The sequence below is a fragment of the Aristolochia californica genome, unplaced genomic scaffold (genome assembly GCF_029961685.1).
Source record: "Aristolochia californica isolate CCGP_79_NKW_82.1479 unplaced genomic scaffold, dmAriCali1.0.hap1 SCAF_16, whole genome shotgun sequence".
NCBI classification, from domain to species: Eukaryota; Viridiplantae; Streptophyta; class Magnoliopsida; order Piperales; family Aristolochiaceae; genus Aristolochia; species Aristolochia californica.
Window position 1 is genome coordinate 4,210,450 of NW_027181837.1, and position 21,222 is coordinate 4,231,671.

Below are 21,222 nucleotides of genomic sequence, written 5' to 3' on the forward strand. Positions count from 1 at the left end.
GGAAAAAGTAAGTTTGGTCTTCTAAAAAGAGGCATTCAAATATGCCAGGCATCCTAATCATGCATATGAATTGGCATGATAAACACTATAATACAACGGACAGTTTCCCAAACATACAACAGCCAGAAGACGGAAAATAAATAAATCAAACACGGAAAAAAATAGAGCAAAATGGAACGAATAGATAGTTTGATAACAACAAAAATGACGAAGGCAGCGACAGAAACGAGCGAATCATATTTGAGTCACAATAATTCATGCAAAAGTGTAGATAAAATAAACCACAACTTAAAAGGAAAGAAAATGAAATACATGCTAGCTAATTGGTAGTACATAAGACAAGACAGCAGCAAATTTTTCAGAAACATCAAAGTGCCCTAACAAAACTGAAGAATAGCACAAAGAAATGAAAACAACAGTAGAAAGCGCCTGGCGCAGCAAGCTGAAGTTTCCGGAGGCCTCTATGACACTGGCACGAAAGCCTCCCCGCATTAAACCACTAAACAAAAAGCAACAGGAAACTGAGATTCTGCTAAAAATATTACCTTAATTCGAAAAGTATGTAATAACTAAAATTAAATAGTCACTATATAGCTCCAACTAAGACATAAAGAAAACACACGAAAAACCCCAAGTCTCTAATTTCTTCACTTCACCGAGCTGAGGGTTTGTAAATGCAATGAAAACGTGTCGGAGAAAAGGTCCAACATCACAATTGATTTGTTTATAAGGGATATCCAGAAAAGGACCACAAAAAGAAGGAAACCAAGGGTATGCGCAAGGGATGAGAAATACGGCTGAGAGAAGAACAGAGAAAAAATTTCGAACCTTCCCTTTCTTTGATCTCCGACAAGAAGTGTCCCGTTTTATGTTTGTCACGGTACTGGAGATTTCCACCTCTTTTTTTTTATTTGGCCTAGGTGTACCTGACCTGATAAAAAAACCCGGTCCAAATACTAACCGCTCGATTTGCCGCTCACCCCAACCCGCTCGATGACCCAAAAATGTTGAAAATTACAAAATTCTAAAAAAATAACAACTTCACAGACAAAATGATTTTTCTTTACTAGTTCTGATTTTGAAAGTTTAACTTAAGATTCTGTTAGTGTACTTTGGAAAGTTAAAGTGGAATGTAAATTCCACTCCTCTGTAAGTGACAAAACAATGTAAATGCGTGCTAAAATTGGAGTAGAATTCTTTTGTCCTATGAAAGCTTGGAATTAAGGACAAAAATCAAAACAAATGCTTATGGAGAAACTGCTATTTATCTACAACAATTGAACTAGTCTCAATGAGCTCCTCTGATGCAAAATTTACATTCAACAGCACACATTGTCGAGAATTCGCTCGTTCCAGTTATGGATTACAAACGCCGTAGGGATGCTAGTCTCTTTTCTAGATCTTCGACTTGGGTAGATTGGGCACTGCGATACCAAGTTCAAATGATCAGTACCTAGCATAATAAAACATATAAAGGTGCTGATTGCCTTCGCAAAGACAAAGATTAGTCAAATTACTTTTGAACAACAGTTTCAACTTTCTTCCCAGCAATTCGACCCTTTGGAGCTGATGATAACTGAAGGGGTTCATAAATATACAAAATAAGCAGTCAAAAAAAAAAAAAAGCTCGAGAAATAAAGTACACCTACCTGAGAGGCGACGTCTACACCAATTTCATCAAGCACCTAAGATGAACCATCCATGTTAGTACCCCAATTAAATACGAAGCAAATCTTAGCCATTGATGGTCCCAAAATGTGTTTGTCTACTTCTATCCTTTTTGAAAACCTCACCTGGTTAGTTAGCTCTTCTGTTTCTTCTTCAGCTTCGTCTTTGTCCAGAGTTTCATCTATAGCCTCTGACATCATCTCAATCTGCATGGAAAATACACTTTAAAATATCAGACCGAAACTTCCCAGCTCTCTTATTTTTTGGGGTTTGTACATCTCAAACATAAGTATGCTTCCTAAGTTCTATATTATCTTCTCACTTTCATCCAGAAAAAAAGTGTAATATTTTATATACCGCTAGAAAGGTGCACAGCTAGTGCTTGTGAGATAACTTCTGAATATCGCATGAACTCCGGTCCAACCATTTCTAGTCAGCTAGGTTCTAATGACACTAGCATATAGTCAGTGCCATCTGAGGCACAAATCAGCTACAACAGACATCTGACTCTGCTACTTACAACTCTTACATTGAATATAGAAAACCAATTTACTAATCAAGAAAGCTCATGTTTCTTATTTGGGTAAAAAGGAGCATAGAAAAGCATAGATAAAGCTAGGGATGCTTAAACTTTACTGTCATATCCATTTGTGCTGACTGCGTCTGGAATTCTTTCATGATTTTAACCTGCTTAGCGGGGGCCATTTCCTGCAAAACATAATAAATGTGTTAACAAAGAAACCACTACAAAAGAATACTCGCTGAATACAAAGAAGGCACAAGACAAGAGAGAAATAGATCTTCTTCTATATTGAAGTAAATAACATAAAAGCAACAATTTTATTCTCTTTCAATGAAACGAGACATAGTGCCAACCCTAAAGATGTTCTTCAGATGGTAGAAAATATGACCTGATCAACAAAAGGATTTTCCAGCTCTTCTTAGCCAACCCTAAATAGAATACATATGACCAGGAAGACTTAGGTATCTTCTCGGTATCAAAATTAGACAAAGATATACCTTGTTCATAGCTTTCATTGCTCAACTTGCACCTTTCATTCCAACTGATATTGAAGTATTTGCATACATAGCCTGAGAAATGACAAAGGATATATTTAGGCTGAAAAAGCAACCACCGATTCAGAAAGAAAAGGTAAGAGAAACAAATGAGAATAGGTAGTGCAAACAGGAATGGATTTCTGAGCCAATACCTGTGTGTGGGTTGCTACACCTCTTATTTGTGCTCTGCTCCCTTGCAAATTAGTGATTTGCTGTCTGAGCCTAACAAGTTGGTGGGCTAATATCCGAGTGGCAGCCTGATAAGTGGAGATGCTATAAATTGTGATTAAACCTCCATTTCAAAAAAAAGAAAAAAAAGTGATTAAACCCATTAAAATTATTCTTGTGGTTGAGAAACCAATGTGCAGAGAACCGTGGAAAGAACTTAAAGTCCAGTTTAAGAACTTGTTTTTGCTTTTCAATTTTCATTGACTTTATTTTTTACAGATATTTTTATTTGCGAATTATTTGGGCCATTTTATTACATTTGGTACTTATTTGAGTTATTTTAAGGCCCATAATGGTTTATGTTATATGCTTCCACACGGTCCTTGACTGTCAGTTATTCTGATGTTTTAACTTTTAATATAGGCCATTGATTTTTAAGGTTAGTAGTTATATGGAGCTTAATTACTCTTTTATCACAGAAGTAAAAATGAATAAGAATTAGGAAGTTTCTCAAATGGCCTAGGATGCAAAGTTCAAGATTTGACACCCTAATCAACTTGTGATGCCTTTTTCTCAATTATAAGGGCTCCTCCTTTTGCACCTCTTTCATTTCTTTATAATTTGTGGCATCCATTTCTACGTCCATGCCTTATTCTTGTTATTTTTTAAAACTTCACTTCTTTCTCTCGGTTATTCAAATCAAACCTAAGACAGAGCCAGAGTGCTAAAACTTCTCATAAACCCTAGTTACCAAATCATCTTTAGAAACTAACATTTTGCATGTTGGAAAGAACTTAGTTCCTTCTACCAAGAGCAAGTTGTGCATGGACAATATCCTTCTTAGAGGTCTTTCAGTTTCTCTATTATCTATTTAGATGTGTCTATGGTAAACTTGTCCAATTATGTTTTTCAGATTTGTCACTCGAACAATTTAGTCAAACCCTAAATAAAATGTTATTCGTCATCCCATGTCCTCAATTCAATAAAAACCCTCATTTTATCCTTTTCCAAACTGAATCCTTCCATAACAACTATTTTTTAACTCAAAGAATGCCTCCTGATATAGAGTTCAAAAATGCATGAACGTCAAGTAGCAGACATATGGACTCTACAGCTCCACATAACTTGAACCCACCATATGGGAGGGTCACCAATAGGGGTGGCATCGAACCGAACCGAGCCCGAACCTGCCTATATTCGAGCCGAGTTTGATTTAAATATTTCGAGCCGAACCTCGTCTCGAGCCTAAAATTGTTATCGAGCTCGAGCCCAAAAATTTTAACCGAACTCGAGCTTCAACATACATTTAAAACTTTTCAAAAATATATATATAAAATAAATTGTATATAAAATTATGTATACATTTTACATAAAATTGGGCATAACCTATATATATAATATATGTATAAGATTGGGCATGACCTCTACTTAAAATTGAGCATAATCTATGTATATAATACCTATATAAAATTTTGCATGACCTCTACTTAAAATTGGGCATAATCTATATACATAATATTTGCATAAACACTCCATAAAATTGTCTATACATTCCATAAACACTCTATGAAATTTTTTATACACTCTATACATTCCATAAAATAGTCTAAACACTCCATAAAATGCATAACATTATGAATAAACTCCATACAATAATCAAACACAACAAAATTAAATGAAATTTCAATATCAATTTACAATCACCAAAGTAAAAACTATAAATCTTTTAAATAAAATCTTATTACTATTAGTGACTTATTAGAAAATTACAAGAAATATTTTAAATTTTTCTAAGGAAAGTTAAATGGACCTCTTATTGCGTCTTCTAGGGAAATAAATAAAAATTAATAATCAATCTAATACATTATTATACTTATCGATACATTTTTAATCAAATAAAATGTCAAACACAAAATTGCAATGAAAATTGCTTCATGCTAAAAGCATTACAGCATCAACTGTTAAATACTTATTCAAAAAATTTCTATACAGTTTTATACCCCATCTTGGCAGGAAAATCTTACTTAGAAATTTATATGATTTTTTAATAAGAATTTTCAATTAGAAAAATGTTTACCAAAAAATTAGATACTAATAGTTCATCGAAACTTATTTCTATAAAATGTATTTTTAATTTTTTCAAGAGCTATGAGGAAGGAGAGTTTACGGAAAAAGTTTTTTTTTTTACTTTATGATCTCGAACGTGCGAAATCATATTCGCACGGGTGAGGGAGGAGATTATTTCTCCCCTTGAACTTACTATTTATGGTTTTTCGCTGAGACGACATGGAGGGAAGGGGGTTACGACGCCGGGGAGGACCTGTCGTCGGGGATGACGGCTGCGACAGCGAGGAGAGGAAGAAATCAGAAGAAGAAATTGAACGGACGGCCACAGAGGCGACCAACGAACAGCTGTTGACGACGATAGAGGCGGCGACAACAGCCAACGGGAGGGGCTCGGCGGCGACGAGGGGAGGAAAAAATTCCCCCCCCCCCCCCCCCCCTCCCCGCTCTCACTCACGCTCCCACTCCTCTGCTCCCGATCCCGATCCCGACTCACCTCGAGCCGACAAACCAAACATGGCTTTGGTCAAGCTCGGCTCGTTAATTTAAACGAGCCAATTTCGGAGCTCGAGAGATAACGAATCGAACCGAACCGAACTCGAACCGCTCGCACGCCGGCTCGGTTCGAAGCCACCCCTAGTCACCATGGAGTGACTGCGGTAAAAAAAATCCTGAGAATGGATACTATCAGCAATCTGATTGTCTACAAATAGACTATAATGAAATAAGACGGTTCACATTTAACTAGTGTAAAATTTCTTCAATGGCTTGGATTAATCCAATTAGTTAGGTTAACTAAAAATGGTGGAGTTCGGAATGTGTCACTGTGTCAAGTAGGCAGGCCACAGTCTAGTTGCACATAGAAAATATAAAAGCTGAAGCATAAGGAATCCAATTAGCAGGTGGACTTGCCTCATTTCCAGTTTTTGCTGTCTTCTTTATCTCCGCTACCAGTTTTTTCTCCTGCCAGTATCCATGCCATGTAAAAAACAAAAGATTAAACTGGTAAAGAAGTGACGCAATATAATACATAGGAATCAATTGTTACTGTTACCTCTAATTGTAGAGCTCCAATCTCACGTTCAATACCTGAGAAAATGTAAAAGAAAAAACTCAATCATTTTCCATAATAAACGTGAGAACTGAACTTGAAGTTTGAATATAGAAGTGTACAATGAAGGAAAATTTTAGACAAAGATATTCATGACGAACTCAGGAAACAATCCAACTCCTAGAGAATAGAATGAAACAGAAGATTTAGAAAGTTAACCTCTTGTGGCATTAGACATTTCTCTTTTGCTTTCCCTGAGAGCATCTGCAGAAATAGAAAATAGCATCACGTTAAAAAATGAACTGCAGCTCTATTAGAAACAGTAAGTTGACAGTTGCACACCTTAGAAAGATATTTTCCCAGATTAAAACCAGCAGGAGAGGTCACAGTGGCATAACAATAGACAATTTGTGTCAATTCAATAATTAAATATGATAACAATGAGAATCGTCAGCCTCAAGCATAATAAAAATCGCTCCGACAATACAGAAATTTCAAAAAACATTAAGCACAAGAGGGTTGGATTAGAGCAGCAGTTATGGAACACTGAGAAGACCAATGATAATTCCAGTTATTAAAGAGGGACCACTGGAGGTCGCAGGGTGGCAAATTCCCTGCACTGGACCAATATACGCTCCGAACGAGTTCTTACCCAGAACCAGTAATCGAAGCAGCACAAAAATCTAGTCAAAACAAAATTATATGGCCAATGTAGGCAAAATTTTAAAATTATGCACCACCAATTTAACACATCTTTGTATTCAAAGGGGAGAGCAGCCAAGAAAATGAAAATGAAACTGTGAAGAAGCAACTCAACCCATCTAAATGCCAGAACTAAAACATAACGAATGCCTTCATGAATTTCAGAAATCTGTTCTCAACTACGGAGTCTAACCCCAATTCCCATAGTCAAAAGCAAAACTAAAAGAGCAAGTGTGAGAATCCTGCTCAACCGACCATTTCCCCAGAAAACAAGAGACAAACTCACTAAGCTCCGGACAAAAAAATGGAACAAATTTCAAGACCAACAATGGCGAAAAACAAGATCAGCGAAACCCATTTCGCCACATCCAGCCTCAAATGGACACTCAAAAGAAAAAAACAGAAAAACGCATCAAATAAGTATGTAATTGGAACTGCAAAACCTTAAAACTGAAAAATATACCTTTGGCAGTAGTTTTCTTCTTAAAGATATTCATCTCGGATGCAACAGAAACTCTCCAGAAATCCCAATTCCTTTGACAATGCGTGTTGCGCCTTGGATTGGTACCGATTAACTACTGAACTTCACTCGACGGTGGCACTTTGAGGAGCGTGCTGCACCTTTCTACGGATCCAAGGGTACACAACCAGATAGCCGTTGCAGCATATGCATTTACCAAATTACCCATTCCAGGAGGGACTTCCATCTTCCCCACTTCTCGTCGAGCTGATGCCATAGGAAATACTCCCTTCAGTCTTAAAAGGAGGAATAAAGAAAAGGAAAAATATACCCACACCAGAGCTATCGAACTATCCATTTTTCTGAAATTATAAAACGCATCCGTTGTGATGGGTCTGTCATATAATTTTTCTAAATTTTACAAAACTCTTTATCTTTTAACGGTAGAAAAGATTGAAATTAGCTGGGGGTGACAGAAAGAATTTTGGGGTTTTAAAGAATATTATGAAATATTCCCACATGGATTAGTGGATATAAATATTTTAAATTTATTAACTGGGAAAAAAAATTTTAAGTGATAAGTCATTTTAGGAAAAAACCTTTGACCCAATTTAACATGATAGAGCAAGTCACTCAGTATCTGAACCTTCACCAGAATTATCTACTTATAGAGCTACAAAAGAAAAAGAAAACGGGCCTATACGTGAGGGAGAGTGTTAAGAAATATTCCCACATGGATTAGTGGATATAAATATCTTGAATTTATTAGTTAGGGAAAGTATTTTTAAGTTGCTAGTTATTTACAAAAAAAAAGGTTTTTGATTCCATTGAACAAAGAAGTTATTTTTTATTGTTTGACAACAGAGAATGATCGAGAGAAAAAAAAAATCTCTCTTAGTTAATAATTTTTTTTCATAAAATAATAAAATTTAGGGAAAAAATAAAAATTTGAGAGAAAATCTTAATTTATATCTTCGTCGTGTTCCTAAGGGGTGGGCTGTGTGTAACGGCCGATATATATCGGATTTTGCTTTGGCAGTTACGATTGATATCGGATGTTTGGGATTGCAGCCTAATGGGCTTGGGACATGAACGTCCTTATCCCAAACAATGTCCAGACAAACAAAATTCTGTCAAATCTCAAATCCAATCAAATCTTCGTACATCCCTGTTATGAAATCTCACCCGTTCGTTCGTTCTAAAGGCGACTCGATTTCGATGATGGATTATGAAATTTTTTGACAAAAGAGCAAATTAACAACATGGATTACCACTTTTGGGCCCACAAATGAAGGGCTCGATTTAGTCGAAGCTCGGCGTGTGGACCCGACTCTTCTTTCTGTAAATATAAAATTTTATTAGTATTTTAATACGTTGATGGTAGCTTTTAGAGACATAATCAAGTAATAAGTAACTAAAATAATTAGGAAGTCAGATATTAATAAAGCCACCTTTTGGATTATTATTATTGTTGAAACGGAGCTCGTTTTCGTCTCCGTTTCCTCTGAGGGAGACTCTTCAATTTCTTCTCTCGCCACCTTGGAGTCAATTTGTTTTTCTTACACGAGAAAAAGGCAAATTGACAGAAAATCGCGTCTAGGGTTTTGACGGGGGAGAAAGGATTGCGAAGATTTTTCCTATATCAAGATCGAGGTTATTGAATTTTGGGTCTAGGGATCTTCTCGGATCGTTGGTTCTTCTTTTTTGGATTATCCGAATTCGCGAAGCATTTGCACATTTGATACGGAATTTATTCGATTTTTTGGAGGTAGGTTGCTTGAATCTTTTCTCTCTCCTGGTTTGGAGTTGTGTGAAGTTGTGGAATTCGTTCGTGTCCTGGGATTATCTCTTCGTGCTTGATGTTGGATTCATGAGTTATTTTGCTTCTTTTTATTTTGCTCATTTTGCGTTTTTGTTATGCTTCCATTTTTTTTCTTCATTTTGTGCTCGCGGGGTAATGGATTCTGCGACTCCTAAGGAGTTTTATGTTTGACAAAATGAAAACGAGTAAATGACCCATAAATCTTAGTTGCATTTGAAATTTCATTTTATGATGTAAGTTCTGGTTCCTTTCTGAGGTTCTTTTTATCAGGATTAGATTATTTACTTTTTCTGCTGCCGGTCATTTGGCATGCACGCATTTCCTTGAATTTGTTCATTGATCATTCGTTTCACTCGAACGTTCTAGCAAGTTCCTTATTTTCATGTGATGTGCTGTCAAACTATCACTAAGCTATCTTGATATTTTTATCTTTTAGAACCCGGCATTTATTAGCACTCTATTAGCAGATACAATATAATTAGCATCTTTCATAAGAAAGTGATCAGGTTAGCTCAAGCTTTCATTAACTGACTATGATTGTACTGGCCTCTTAGCTATGTCTTGCTTGTTTTGTCTCGTATTCTATGATCACATATTTTCATGATTTTCATGCTAATTAAATAAGCCATAATCAATCAACCCGACGTCCCAAATTGTCCTTTTCTTTTTTCTTTTTTCTTTTTTCTTTTCTTTTAAATATGTTCTTATTTTAACAAAGTTTTCATTTATAAAAAAAGTGATCAATCCCAAGTTCAAATTGAATTTTTTCATGGTCCCCAGTGCAACTAGTCTACTCAGGTTCATATAGAACCAAACATCCAAGTGCTTTTCTGTTCGACTTAATGAAGACGGAAAGTCTTAAGAGGTGTCTGTTCTTTGTTTTGTTATTTTGTATCCATGATTTTTGGGTTTTAAACTCTTCATGTGTTCCTTTGTCTGATTATATCAGGAGTTTGCTGTCCTCATTGAGTTATCTTGGTATTAGGAGATATTGATTGTTAATTGGAACTTGCAGGCATGCAGAGTCAGCTGGTGTGCTGCGGGTGTCGGCATTTTCTTCAGTACCCTAGAGGAGCATCAAATGTTCGTTGTTCAATATGCAATACAATAAACTCAGTCGCACCTCCTGGTCTCTTTCTTTCTTTCTCTCATTGCCTGTTATTTTTTAGGTTCCTTTTGTAGTACATGGAGAATCAATGATTCATCTAGCATTGCATGTCCTTGTTTTTGTTGATTGTAAGCATGTGATCTACTGATTAAATAGACAACCTGTGAATCATCTCTTATTATATAAATGTTTGCAGGACCATCGGTGTCCCAGCTTCCTTTTCTTTCTAGTTGCTTTCTCAGTGTAAAATGAATAGTCTAAACTGATTTATGGGAGTGCATAAGTTAGAGAAGGAGACAAAAACCATAGTAGCTAACCTTCATAAAATTAAATTTATGAATTTCTTAAATGGCCTTGTGGAGAGATTATTTTCTTGATGAAATTAAACCAAAAAAGACTATGTGAAGCTCATGTTTTACAGAACGTGACTTAAATTGTAGTGGTTATTTATAGGATAGAGAAATTGCATAATCCATTGCTTTCAGAATAGTATGAAAGGACTTTATTATCTCTTCTTATTCTAAAATGAATAAATTTTCTATTGCTATATGTGTACAGTCCTATCTGTCAAAGCCTTTAAGCACTTTGACTTTCAGATGAATTTATGGTGCATTTCACCTCATTCTGTTGAAATCTATGGTTTGCCTTTTTGCATAAACAGCCTTAAGCATTTCCCTGTGTATTAGTACACTAAATACTTCTCCTCTTTAGCAGTTGATTTGGGAGGGCAGTGGGATGAGTAAATGTTAAGGGCCAGATCTGATGTCCCTTAATATATGGTGTTGGTTTCAAGCCATACCAGTCTATTCGGTGTCTAATGTATCTCAAGCGAAACAAACATGGAAATATGGAATCCTTTCCTAATGTGATTTAGTTTATTGTAATTTTTTTATTTGCTTTTAAAAAATTGTTCTAGGTTGTAAAATTGATATGTACTATCAAGTTTGGTGCCATATCGTAGTCTTATGGGTATTTCCAGTACTTTATATGTTGTTTCTACTTCATGGATAATTAGATAAGATTAGTTTCACCTAGGTGATCAGGATTTGTTCACTCTACTTGGTTTAAATGGCAACTTCACTTAACTGCTAGGATTTTCTTTTTTAGAGAAGAAACTAATTTTTTTATCATATCCTATGCAGCAATGGAGACGGCTCAACTTGTCTGTGTCGGATGTCGGACATTGCTTATGTATCCTCGTGGTGCAACAAGTGTGCGGTGTGCCTGCTGTCACACAACAAATGATGCAAGGACAGGTGAATGATTTTTTCCACATTACTTGGAATCATGCAAACTTTTTAATTTTTAGAAGAGACTGACTTATCTATGTGCAGAAAATGGTTTTGTATGAGTGTTACTATTTTATGGTAAATCTAGTTTATGGTGGAGAGTAAAACTTTTTTATTCCTCTTGTATTTCTCTTTTTTATTCCATTTGTAATATGGTTGAGGCTCATGAATAAGTGTTTCTACAGTCCACTACATAAATTTAAAACTATGAATACAATGAAAACCATCCATAATCCTGTATTCCTTTTTTGCAGCTTGAGGAAATGATTTGACATTGTAGACTAACTATGGTGTTTTTTCTCTTTGTTTGTTCAATGTTCTAAGAGTGTGTGTTTGGTTTTGAATGTGAAGCAGCTAATGCAGTCGCACAGGTGAACTGCAGCCACTGCCATACAACTCTTGCGTATCCAAGTGGAGCCCCATCAGTGAAGTGTGCGTTGTGTCATTACATTACAAACGTTGGGGTGAGGAACTGACTTTGTAATCTAGTTTTTGCTTTTCTTTCTTGTCACTGAGGTATTAGCATGAAGCTGTGAACTCTAAAAGTGCAGATGAAACCTGACCAAGTGCTTACCCTTCTTTAGACGATAAGATAGAAAAAGAAAAGCTCATTTTTTGGGTTCTTGCTCAAATGTTTTGCAGATGAGTAATGTAAGGGTGCCGATTCCTGTACATAGACCTGGCGGACCTACAACCCCCTCAATGCCATCCACTTCTTCTGTGAGTTTTAAAACTCTAACAATCTCTACTGTCTGGCCATTCCCAAAGCATTTCTTATCCAACTATTTACACTGTTATTCTTCTCCTTGCAGTCAATGCCATATTCATACAACCAGACCGTTGTTGTGGAGAACCCCATGACTGTTGATGAAAGCGGAAAACTGGTAATCTCTTTTACCACTTCTGGTTAATCTCATCGTTGCCCGCCGTAGTCAATAAAGATGTCATAGCTAATGACTGAACATCTTCTTTGTCTTTGTGTTGTAGGTAAGCAATGTTGTAGTGGGAGTGACAACAGAGAAAAAGTGACATACAAGGTCTTCTTGTAATGTTAAGATCCAATCTGCTGTATATTTATTGGTATTACTCATTATTGAGCTTGAGATGGCTATTACTGTCTCGTTGGAACGAGTTTTATGAAATGTGTATGATGAAAGGGGATCCCTGTATACTATGAAGAATTGGAGATGTGATATCTGTGCCTGTAATGAGGACTTCTCCTAAGATTGGTGTGACAAAACAAAAAAAAAAAGAACCAGATCCTTGTATATTCCTTGCTGTTGCTCCCTTTTAATTTGCACCAACATCTTCAATATTTCTGAAACACAATATATTCAAACTAACACTAGCACCTCCTATCCTCCAGCCTGTTTATTATCACTTTCACATTTATTCTTTCCTTGAATTTAAAGATTGGTGCAGAAGCAGGTCTTATGACTGTTTCAAACTGTCCTGAAGAGAATGTCAGAAAAGCCAGCGTTGGTTGATGAAATGAAATTACATGCCTAATTTACCTCAGACTGTACCTTGATCCTTTGTTTTAGCAGAGCTTGCCCAGCTTTGGTAGTATGGTTTCTTCCCAAGAAAGTAAACTATGACATGATTGTGGTTCATCTAACATTGATTTTTTCCACCATTTGCTTGTACAAATCGTACCTACCATAACCAAAATTTCATCAAATGTTGTTTTCTTATATTATGTAGATGAGACGCGAGTAGGGAAAGCCAGCGAAATTCCAACTCGAGATAGTAAAGAAGCAATAAATTAAAGAAAGTCTGATATACTAAGCCTGTTGATCTAAACAATGTGAGCTGGTTATCCGTTTTGAGACCAGCTTCACAAAGCACAGTCCCAGTTGCTCTCTTCTTGCTTGGTTTCCCTTTTAAAAGCCTGTCTACTCCTCCCTCTTGGTACTGCTTAGTCATGGCTGGTGAAGATGTTGAGAAGCAAGAGGGAGAGGTCTGCACGATCCCCCCAAAGGCGAACAAGGTGAAGGAACGAGATTGGTGGGTGTTGCTAGCTTTGAGGCTGCTGGCGCTGTTTGCTACAGTCGCAGCCACGCTTGTGATGGCACTCAACAAGGAGACCAAGACCGTGACGGTGGGGATCATCGGAACTCAGCCTGTCCGTCAGAGTCTCACCGCCAAGTTTCAGCAGACTCCTGCCTTTGTGTACCTACTATCCTCTCTCTCTCTCTCTCTCTCTCTCTCTCTCTCTTTCTCATCGGTAAGTCTCTAATGAAACCTGCAGGTTCTTTGTCGTGGCCAATGCCATAGCCAGCTTCCACAACCTGACGATGCTGTTGCTTATTTTGCTTGAGAAGAAGATCAACTTCAAAGGGTTGGGGCTGTTAAGGATCCTCGCAGACCTGGTAAGTCCCGTTAATCTCTTGTGCATTAGCATGCTACAACTATTACGCAACAGTGTTGATGTTCTTAGTTTGCAAACAGTTTATGGTGGCGCTGGTAACAGCAGGGTCGGCGGCTGCGGCTGCCATGGCCGAGCTCGGGAAGAGTGGGAACTCCCATGCGAGGTGGAACAAAATATGCGACAAATTTGATGCCTACTGCGACCGGGGCGGTGGTGCTCTCTTGGCTTCCTATGCAGGTATTGGGTTCCTCATCGCTCTCACCGTGATCTCCATCGTTAACCTTTACAAGAACCAAGCGGCCACTACACATTGCTCTTGAGTTCTGAGCGGTGCTCGCTGCTATGATCACCTTAAATGTTATGTGGGTGTTTGTCACGTTTGTGTTATTACACAGTGGGAAATCTGAAAGAGTAGATGGCTTCTTATGAATTTACTGTCACTGATTTCCTTTTGAAGCAATGATCTTGTTTCAGAAGCAACACTTGTTCATTTGCTTTCAGTTAAGGATTAGCTCTGAAAACAAATAAAGAGGATTGACTTGAATAAGGATTCGCCAACTTTATGGAGTAATAGATCTAAGGAATTCCGGAGGAATTCTGAAGTCACGAATTAAGAAAGGAATAACCATTCCGCACAAGCGATCGAATACATATCAAATCTAATTTTCCGGACAAGGAACAAATAATACGCAAGGACACCTTCTCTCAAGAAATCTCTTGCATTTAACTTCAAAATCCTCGAAAGTTCCCTGTTGAGAAGATGTACCACTCTCTGGGACTCCACAGCGTCCAATCCTCCATCCTCCACTCCGAGACCTGCCGCGACTGCCTCGTCCTGCGGCAAGTATGTCACGAAATTCCCACTCGATTTTCTCGATACCCACTTTCCGTTTTCATCCATACGAACTCTTTCAGAGCCGGACGAACCTCCTCCGTTGCCTCTGGGGGCTTTCGTCAAATGTGTTAAAAAAAGTCGTAAAAGAAACATCGGAAGCGGATTGCCGTTGCGGATTTTGGGCCGAATAGCGGTTGGATGCCCATACGACCAAAGTCCAAGTTGGTTAGAATTGGGACAATCTTAGATATATAAGTATGGATATTATCTACTTTAGGATAAGGTCTTTTGAGGATAAAACCCAAAAACAAATTCATAAGGGTTTAGGCCATCATGGATGAATCATTTGAATGTAGAATGAACGTGGTGGATGAATCATTTGAATGCCGAATGAAGGTGGTGGCGTCAATTAGATCGCGACGAGATCCGTAGATGAATTCTATTGGACAAGTGGTACTCTGTGTAAGACGCCCGCTTACTCACTAAGATAGTGCCCCTTTGTAATACAACGAAGCAGAGTTGCAGTCGATCCTACAAATCTAAACGGATCCGAGTTCGGTTTCGGTATAAATCTATCAAATTATTTTTATATAATAAAATATCTTATTTATTTAGTTATAAAAATTCATGACTTATAGTATTATATTTAATTACTAATTTAAGAGTAAGAATTTAGATATTATAAAAATAATAATTTGATTAAGCATTTGGACATTTTAAAAGAATATTTTTTTGTTTAAGTATTGTATATTTTTATAGTTAATTAAACAAAATATTTTATTTTTTTTCTACTTATTTATCTAATATTATTAATAGAAAAATTATCTTTTAATTTTAATTAAATAAGAAAAAAGAAAGAATACGATAATAGTTGAGAAAGTGGTTTTTTCTTCTTCTTTCTTCTCCTCGAGCCAAAAAAAACTCGAATCGTATCCTTCATGTTTCCTGTCCGAAATTCCGAATGCAGATATTTTATGGCGACAAATACTCCCTCTGGCAGACTAGAATGGAGTTGCAATCTTGCAGAGCCCCCCAGGCTCGACTCCATTCGAGACGAAAGTGAACAAAAAGCTGTCTTCTCTCTCTTCGTCTTCGCACTCTTTTTTCTCTCTCCAGACTCCAGAGGTGGCTCTTTAACGTCTGGTCTCCATTTGCTAGCCCACTTCCCACGACTTCGCGTTCATGGTTATTCGAGTAAAGTACACAGTACTCGATGCCTGAAATACTCCCATAATACCCTTGTACAAAACCCACCACCTCCGCGCGCACTGATACGGACTACAGAAAGGGAAAATATAAAGCAGGATCTCGGCAACGCATAGTGGTTTACCTGTTCTGCTGGTTTCCTGTTGCGGAGGTAAGATGGAAAAAGTGGTAGCTCTGGTGGCGTTCTTCTTCTCTCAGTTGGTCTTTGGTTTTGCTGGTACGCGGAAGAATTCGGTTTTCTCTTCTCTTTTTTCTTCTTAACATTCCTTATTATTTCTCTGTTTGTCTTCCGGGAGCCGTTATGTTGCCAATGTTGCTCGTCCCTTCTTCCATTTTTGTTGCAGTACTGTTGTCCTCTCGGCGTCAGCGTCCTTGTGGAAGCGGAAAAACAAGAAAATAACACGTTTTTCTTCTTCCTTCTTCTTCGCTTCTGCTTCCTTTCTCTTTCAGTGTCCAGCTGAGATCTGAAAAGCTCCACGAACACTGTAGTTTTTTGGGGGAGTCTTGGCATCCTTGTCTTCCTGTTGGTAACACCTCTTTGGGTTTTGGTTCTAGTAAGGTAAAGCACTGATCTTTTTGTGTTTTTTTGTTTTTCGGTTTTCTTCATATGCAGGTGATGGAGATATCGAACTGCTAACTCTCCATGACCCAGTCTCTGGGCACTCGTCTTTCCGGCCTTTCGCAGTCCCTGTAAACGAAGCCGAGCTTCCGAGACTTTCTTCCAGTGTCTTACTTGCTGAATCCTGGCTTAAAAACCATGTCGTAATCCACATTCCGTCAACAAACATATCTACTATTGTTGTCGGAAACTCTGTTCTCTGCAGCGAAGGCCTTAGAGAGACATGGTCCATGGTGTTGCCTGCAACGAAAAATATCTATCATTCTCTTGTGAGATGGGATTTACACCCAAAAATCAAAGTTTCTGCAGCTTTCTCCACTGATTGCCTGAACTCACCTGATCCGTTTCATCTGAAACCTCTTCTAAGCTTTCTTCAGAACTCCTACAACTCGTATACCATAACGCCCCCGCCTCATTTCTCTGCTGATGAAGCTCACGTTTTGGTCTCTACCCATGAACTTTTCATTAGAAAGCTCGGCTTCTCCACAATTCATCATGTAAGTATCATCATTCCATCCAAACCCATCTCCAGGAAACTATCAGCTTCAGTCTCCGAGCTTGTGGAGCCAAACCCAGCTAGGCCAACCCCTTTACCGCCCTTGCGTTCGTCCATCGGCATGCAAAACCCAGTAGCTCCAACCGCCCAAATGGTCGCTCCGCCGGAAGTATCCGTCAACGCGCCACCGATTGACGTCGTTCCAGAAGCCCCGGCGAACCCACCCATAGATGATTTTGCTTATCCGCCTTGTGTGAACATAGGGCCAGCTCCAGACGCAGGGGAAGAGCAGGGCTTGTGGTGTGTGGCCAAGCCTAGTGTCCCAGCAGCCGATTTACAGGAGGCATTGGATTTTGCTTGTGGGGAAAGAGGAGCTGATTGTGCGGAGATTGACCCTCATGGTAGCTGCTATGCGCCCAACAATGTTGTAGCTCATGCCTCTTATGCTTTCAATAGCTATTGGCAGACGAACAAGAGAAATGGCGGGACTTGCAGCTTTGGAGGGACTGCCATGATTATCAATTCCGATCCCAGTAAGCTCCAGTGCTTTTAATTTCTTTCTTACATCTCTTCCTTCATATTGATTCTTCCCGAATTTTAACCGGCATTCCGCTGCGGCTTCTGCAGGTTTTCTCCATTGTCATTTCACTCTCCTCTGAGGTAAGAGAACAGAGACATGAAAGAGAAAAAAATGAAAAACCTAATTTATTTATTTAAAGAAAATTAACAAAATAGTTAATAGGTTATAAATGTTTGAAAGAAAAAAAATCCGGTTGCCACTCTTTATCAGAGCCAGGTTTCGATCCTGGGACCTGTGGGTTATGGGCCCACCACGCTTCCGCTGCGCCACTCTGATTTTTGTGATATATAATCACTTTGTATGACTCAACATTTTATGTGACTGGTCTACTTTTGATTTCATGGCAGAGTTCTTTGCAGGGTTTCTCCGGTGGATTTCCTAAATGCGGAGGTGGTGGGTGACGTTTCCTGTTGGTTCGCAGCCGCCGGAAGAATTGAGGGTAATTTTGCTCCGAAAGTCGTTAGCCAATTTTAGTCAGTAGAGGGATTAAAAAATTGAGATTTGATGTTTGTAATATGAAGCTATGTAGGAGATGTTAATGGAGGTCAGATTTTATGTATATCTGTAATGGTGGTCTTGAATTGGTTTTTCTCCTTTTTGGGTGAATTAAGGAGGGGGAGGGGGACCCTTGAAAAATGGGGAGTCCTTGTAATTTTGGGTCAACCTGGTTGAGTTGTGGCATCTCTGATGCTTTGTGTTCAATTGGTTTTTCTGGTTTTTGGGTGAAGGAGCGGGGGACTCTTGAAACATAGGGAGCCCTTGTAATTTTGGGTAATGGTGGACTTGGATTGGTTTTTTCTCGCTTTTGGATGAATTAAGGAGGGGGGACCCTTGACAAATAGGGAGTCCTTGTAATTTTGGGTCCACCTGGTTGAGTTGTGGCTTCTCCGATGCCTTGTGTTCATTTGGTTTTTCTCATTTTTGGGTGAATTCAGGGGGGACTCTTGAAACATAGGCAGCCCTTGTAATTTTGGGTAACGGTGGACTTGAATTGGTTTTTCCCGTTTTTGGGTGAATTTAGGAGGGGGAGGGGGGCCCTTGAAAAATAGGGAGTCCTTGTAATTTTGGGTCCACCTGATTGTGTTCAATTGGGTTTTAATGAAAAGAATTATTATTATTATTATTCTAAAAAATAGTTAGTAAAAATGAGATTCTCTTATTTACAAACTATTTTTTGAATAATAATGTTTACAAATTTATTTTATTTTCCAAATAGACCTAAGTATAAGAGATTAATTATAATTAATTGGTAATTAATCTTATGGACGTGTAAGTAGGAGTGGCTTCGAACCGAGCTGGCTCAAGTTCGGCTTTCGTTATTTATGGAGCCGAGTTCGATCGAAGCCAGGTTTGGTTCGTTGGCTCAAGGTGAGTCGGGAGCAAGAGCGAGGGGGGGATTTTTCCTCCCCTCATCACCATCGGTTGTTGTCGTTGTCTCTATCGCCATCGACAACTGCTTAACGATCGCCTCCCTGGTGTCATAACCCCCTTCCCTCTGTCTTGTTTCGACGGAAAACCTGAACCAGTAAGTTTAGGGGAGAAATAATCTCTTGCGTGAAGATAATTTCGCACGTGCGAGATCATAAAGTAAAAAAAAAAAGAACTTTTTCCTTAAACTTTCTTTCCTTGTAGCTCTTGAAAAAATTAAAAATACATTTTATATAAATAAGTTTCTATGAACTATTAGTGTCTCATGTTTTTTTTAACCATTTTTTTATTAAAATTTTATCGATAAGTATAATAATATATTAGATTGATTATTAATTTCTATTTATTTCCCTAGAAGAGGCAATAAAAGGTCCATTTAACTTTCCTAAGAAAATTTTAAAATATTTCTTGTAATTTTCTAATAAGTCGCTAATAGTAATAGGATTTTATTTAAAGGTTTTTTTGGGAATATGTATCATAGGAAAAATATTTCTAGTTTTTCCTATAATATAAATTTTCATCCGGGTGTAATACGGAGGCTATAGTAAATTTATGGCCAGATTAAAAAATTACAAAACAAGCTAAAAAACAATTGGAGTAAAAAATATTAATATTGGTGTATTTTAATCCATTATTGAAATTCAATCCTAAACCTCCCCTCTCATTATTTTTTTTAAATGTATGCATAATTTTATATATAATTTATTCGAAGCCACCCCTATGTGTGAGATCATAAACAAGGAAAAAAAACCCTTTGTCCCTTCCTCATAGTTCTTGAAGAAATTGAAAAGATATTTTAGTAGAAATACGTTTCTAGAGACTATTAGTGGTTTTTTCAATAAATGTTGAAAAAACATTTTTAGTAGAAATATAGGGATAATTAGTGCATCGTGTTTTTTGAAAATATTTTTCTAATTATAAATTTTTGTTAAAAAATCATTTAATTTTCTAAGTAAGATTTTCTTGCCAAGATGAACTAGAAAACCGTATAGAAAAATTTTGAATAAGTATTTGACAGTCGATGATGTAATCCTTTTAGCATGAGGTAATTTTCATATCAATTTTGTGTTTGACATTTTATTTAATTAAAAATTTATCGATAAGTATAATAATATATTAGATTAATTTTTTTTATTTCCTTAGAAAAGGTAATAAGAGGTCCATTTAACTTTCCTAAGAAAAATTTAAAATATTTCTTGTAATTTTCTAGTAAGTCTCTAATAGTAATAGGATTTTATTTAAATGATTTATAGTTTTTATTTGGGTGATTGTAAATTGATAGTGATATTTCATTTAATTTTGTTGTGTTTGATTATTGTATGGAGTTTAGTCATAATGTTATGCATTGTATGAAGTGTTTAGACTATTTTATAGAATGTATAGAGTGTATAAACAATTTTATGGAGTGTTTATGGAATATATAAACAATTTTATGGAGTGTTTATACAGGTATTATGTATATAGATTATGCCTAATTTTAAGTAGAGGTCATGCCGAATTTTATATAAGTATTATATACATAGATTATGTTTAATTTTAAGTAGAGGTCATTCTCAATCTTATACATGTATTATATATATAGGTTATGCCCAATTTTATGTAAAATATATGCATAATTTTATATATATATTTTTAAAAATTTTAAATGTATGTTAAAGCTCGAGCTCAGCTCGAACTCGGTTAAAAAAATTGGGCTTGAGCTCGATAACAATTTTAGAGTTCGATAACAATTTTAGGTTCGATGCCACGTTGTCCACGCGAGCTGAGTGTAAAGTGCTGGTTCCGCACGAGTGCAGAGAGGGTCGTATTTGAATGGTAGTTTAATCTGTTTTTTTAACGGACGTAGTCGAGTTCCTTCCTGCCATTTTTCCTCTGCTGGTCTTCCATTCCATGGCGATTTGTTCGGTCATCGTCTTTTGCGACCTCTGTTATCATCTCGGTTCCCCACATTGGCACCGTAGAACTCGGAAAAAAGTACATGGGCGACGCCTGCACGTCAGTTTGGATGAGAAATGGTCAATTATGGTCTATTTTCTGCAAGATTTTCGCACGTCGGCTCGAGCTTTTACAGATCGACACGGAGCTTTCCTTTTATGTAACCTTTTTTTTGGTAATCTTATCTTTCGGTCGGAAATGGAGGTCGGGGAAGAATGAGAGGTTGTGAGCTGTTTTGCTGACGGAAAAACCTGAGAGGCTGGGGAAATTGAGGTTTTGGAAAAAGCTGTGATAACTCAGAAGGCGTGGGAAAATTCGTCTTTCGTATTCTCGTATGAGTTCGGAAAGTTTCAGTGAGTGT

At 37.4% G+C, this 21,222-nt stretch overlaps 3 protein-coding genes, 1 long non-coding RNA gene, 1 other non-coding gene and 1 pseudogene across 6 annotated transcripts; 4 read left to right on the forward strand and 2 right to left on the reverse strand.

The window, feature by feature from the left end:
- Nucleotides 1–1,341: 1,341 nt before the first annotated feature.
- Nucleotides 1,342–7,341, reverse strand: LOC137953767 (vacuolar protein sorting-associated protein 2 homolog 2-like; annotated as a pseudogene).
- Nucleotides 7,342–8,660: 1,319 nt separating this feature from the next.
- On the forward strand, nt 8,661–12,646 carry LOC137953273 (protein LSD1-like). 2 transcript variants are annotated; one of them, XM_068800595.1, is made up of 7 exons: nt 8,661–8,940; nt 10,010–10,123; nt 11,245–11,358; nt 11,743–11,855; nt 12,034–12,111; nt 12,204–12,275; nt 12,379–12,646. In XM_068800595.1, the coding sequence occupies exons 2-7, from the start codon at nt 10,012–10,014 to the stop codon at nt 12,418–12,420; spliced, it is 531 nt and encodes a 176-aa protein (XP_068656696.1). In that variant the 5' UTR covers nt 8,661–8,940; nt 10,010–10,011; the 3' UTR covers nt 12,421–12,646. The 2 variants fall into 2 exon arrangements, with proteins under 2 accessions (XP_068656696.1, XP_068656697.1); XM_068800596.1 differs by having other exon boundaries at nt 11,746–11,855.
- A 669-nt stretch (nt 12,647–13,315) lies between these two features.
- LOC137953594 (CASP-like protein 1B2) lies at nt 13,316–14,231 on the forward strand. Its single transcript, XM_068801031.1, has 3 exons — nt 13,316–13,563; nt 13,643–13,763; nt 13,843–14,231. The coding sequence occupies exons 1-3, from the start codon at nt 13,316–13,318 to the stop codon at nt 14,080–14,082; spliced, it is 609 nt and encodes a 202-aa protein (XP_068657132.1). The 3' UTR covers nt 14,083–14,231.
- A 2,421-nt stretch (nt 14,232–16,652) lies between these two features.
- Nucleotides 16,653–17,296, forward strand: LOC137953596 (uncharacterized). The gene is made up of 2 exons (XM_068801033.1): nt 16,653–17,218; nt 17,293–17,296. Exons 1-2 carry the CDS (start codon nt 16,653–16,655, stop codon nt 17,294–17,296), a joined length of 570 nt encoding a protein of 189 aa, XP_068657134.1.
- Nucleotides 17,297–17,311: 15 nt separating this feature from the next.
- LOC137952519 (uncharacterized) lies at nt 17,312–18,031 on the forward strand. Its single transcript, XR_011112297.1, has 3 exons — nt 17,312–17,451; nt 17,546–17,578; nt 17,858–18,031. It is a non-coding gene; the product is annotated as an uncharacterized lncRNA (long non-coding RNA).
- Nucleotides 17,703–17,774, reverse strand: TRNAM-CAU (transfer RNA methionine (anticodon CAU)). Its single transcript has one exon. It is a non-coding gene; the product is annotated as a tRNA-Met (tRNA).
- Nucleotides 18,032–21,222: the final 3,191 nt, after the last annotated feature.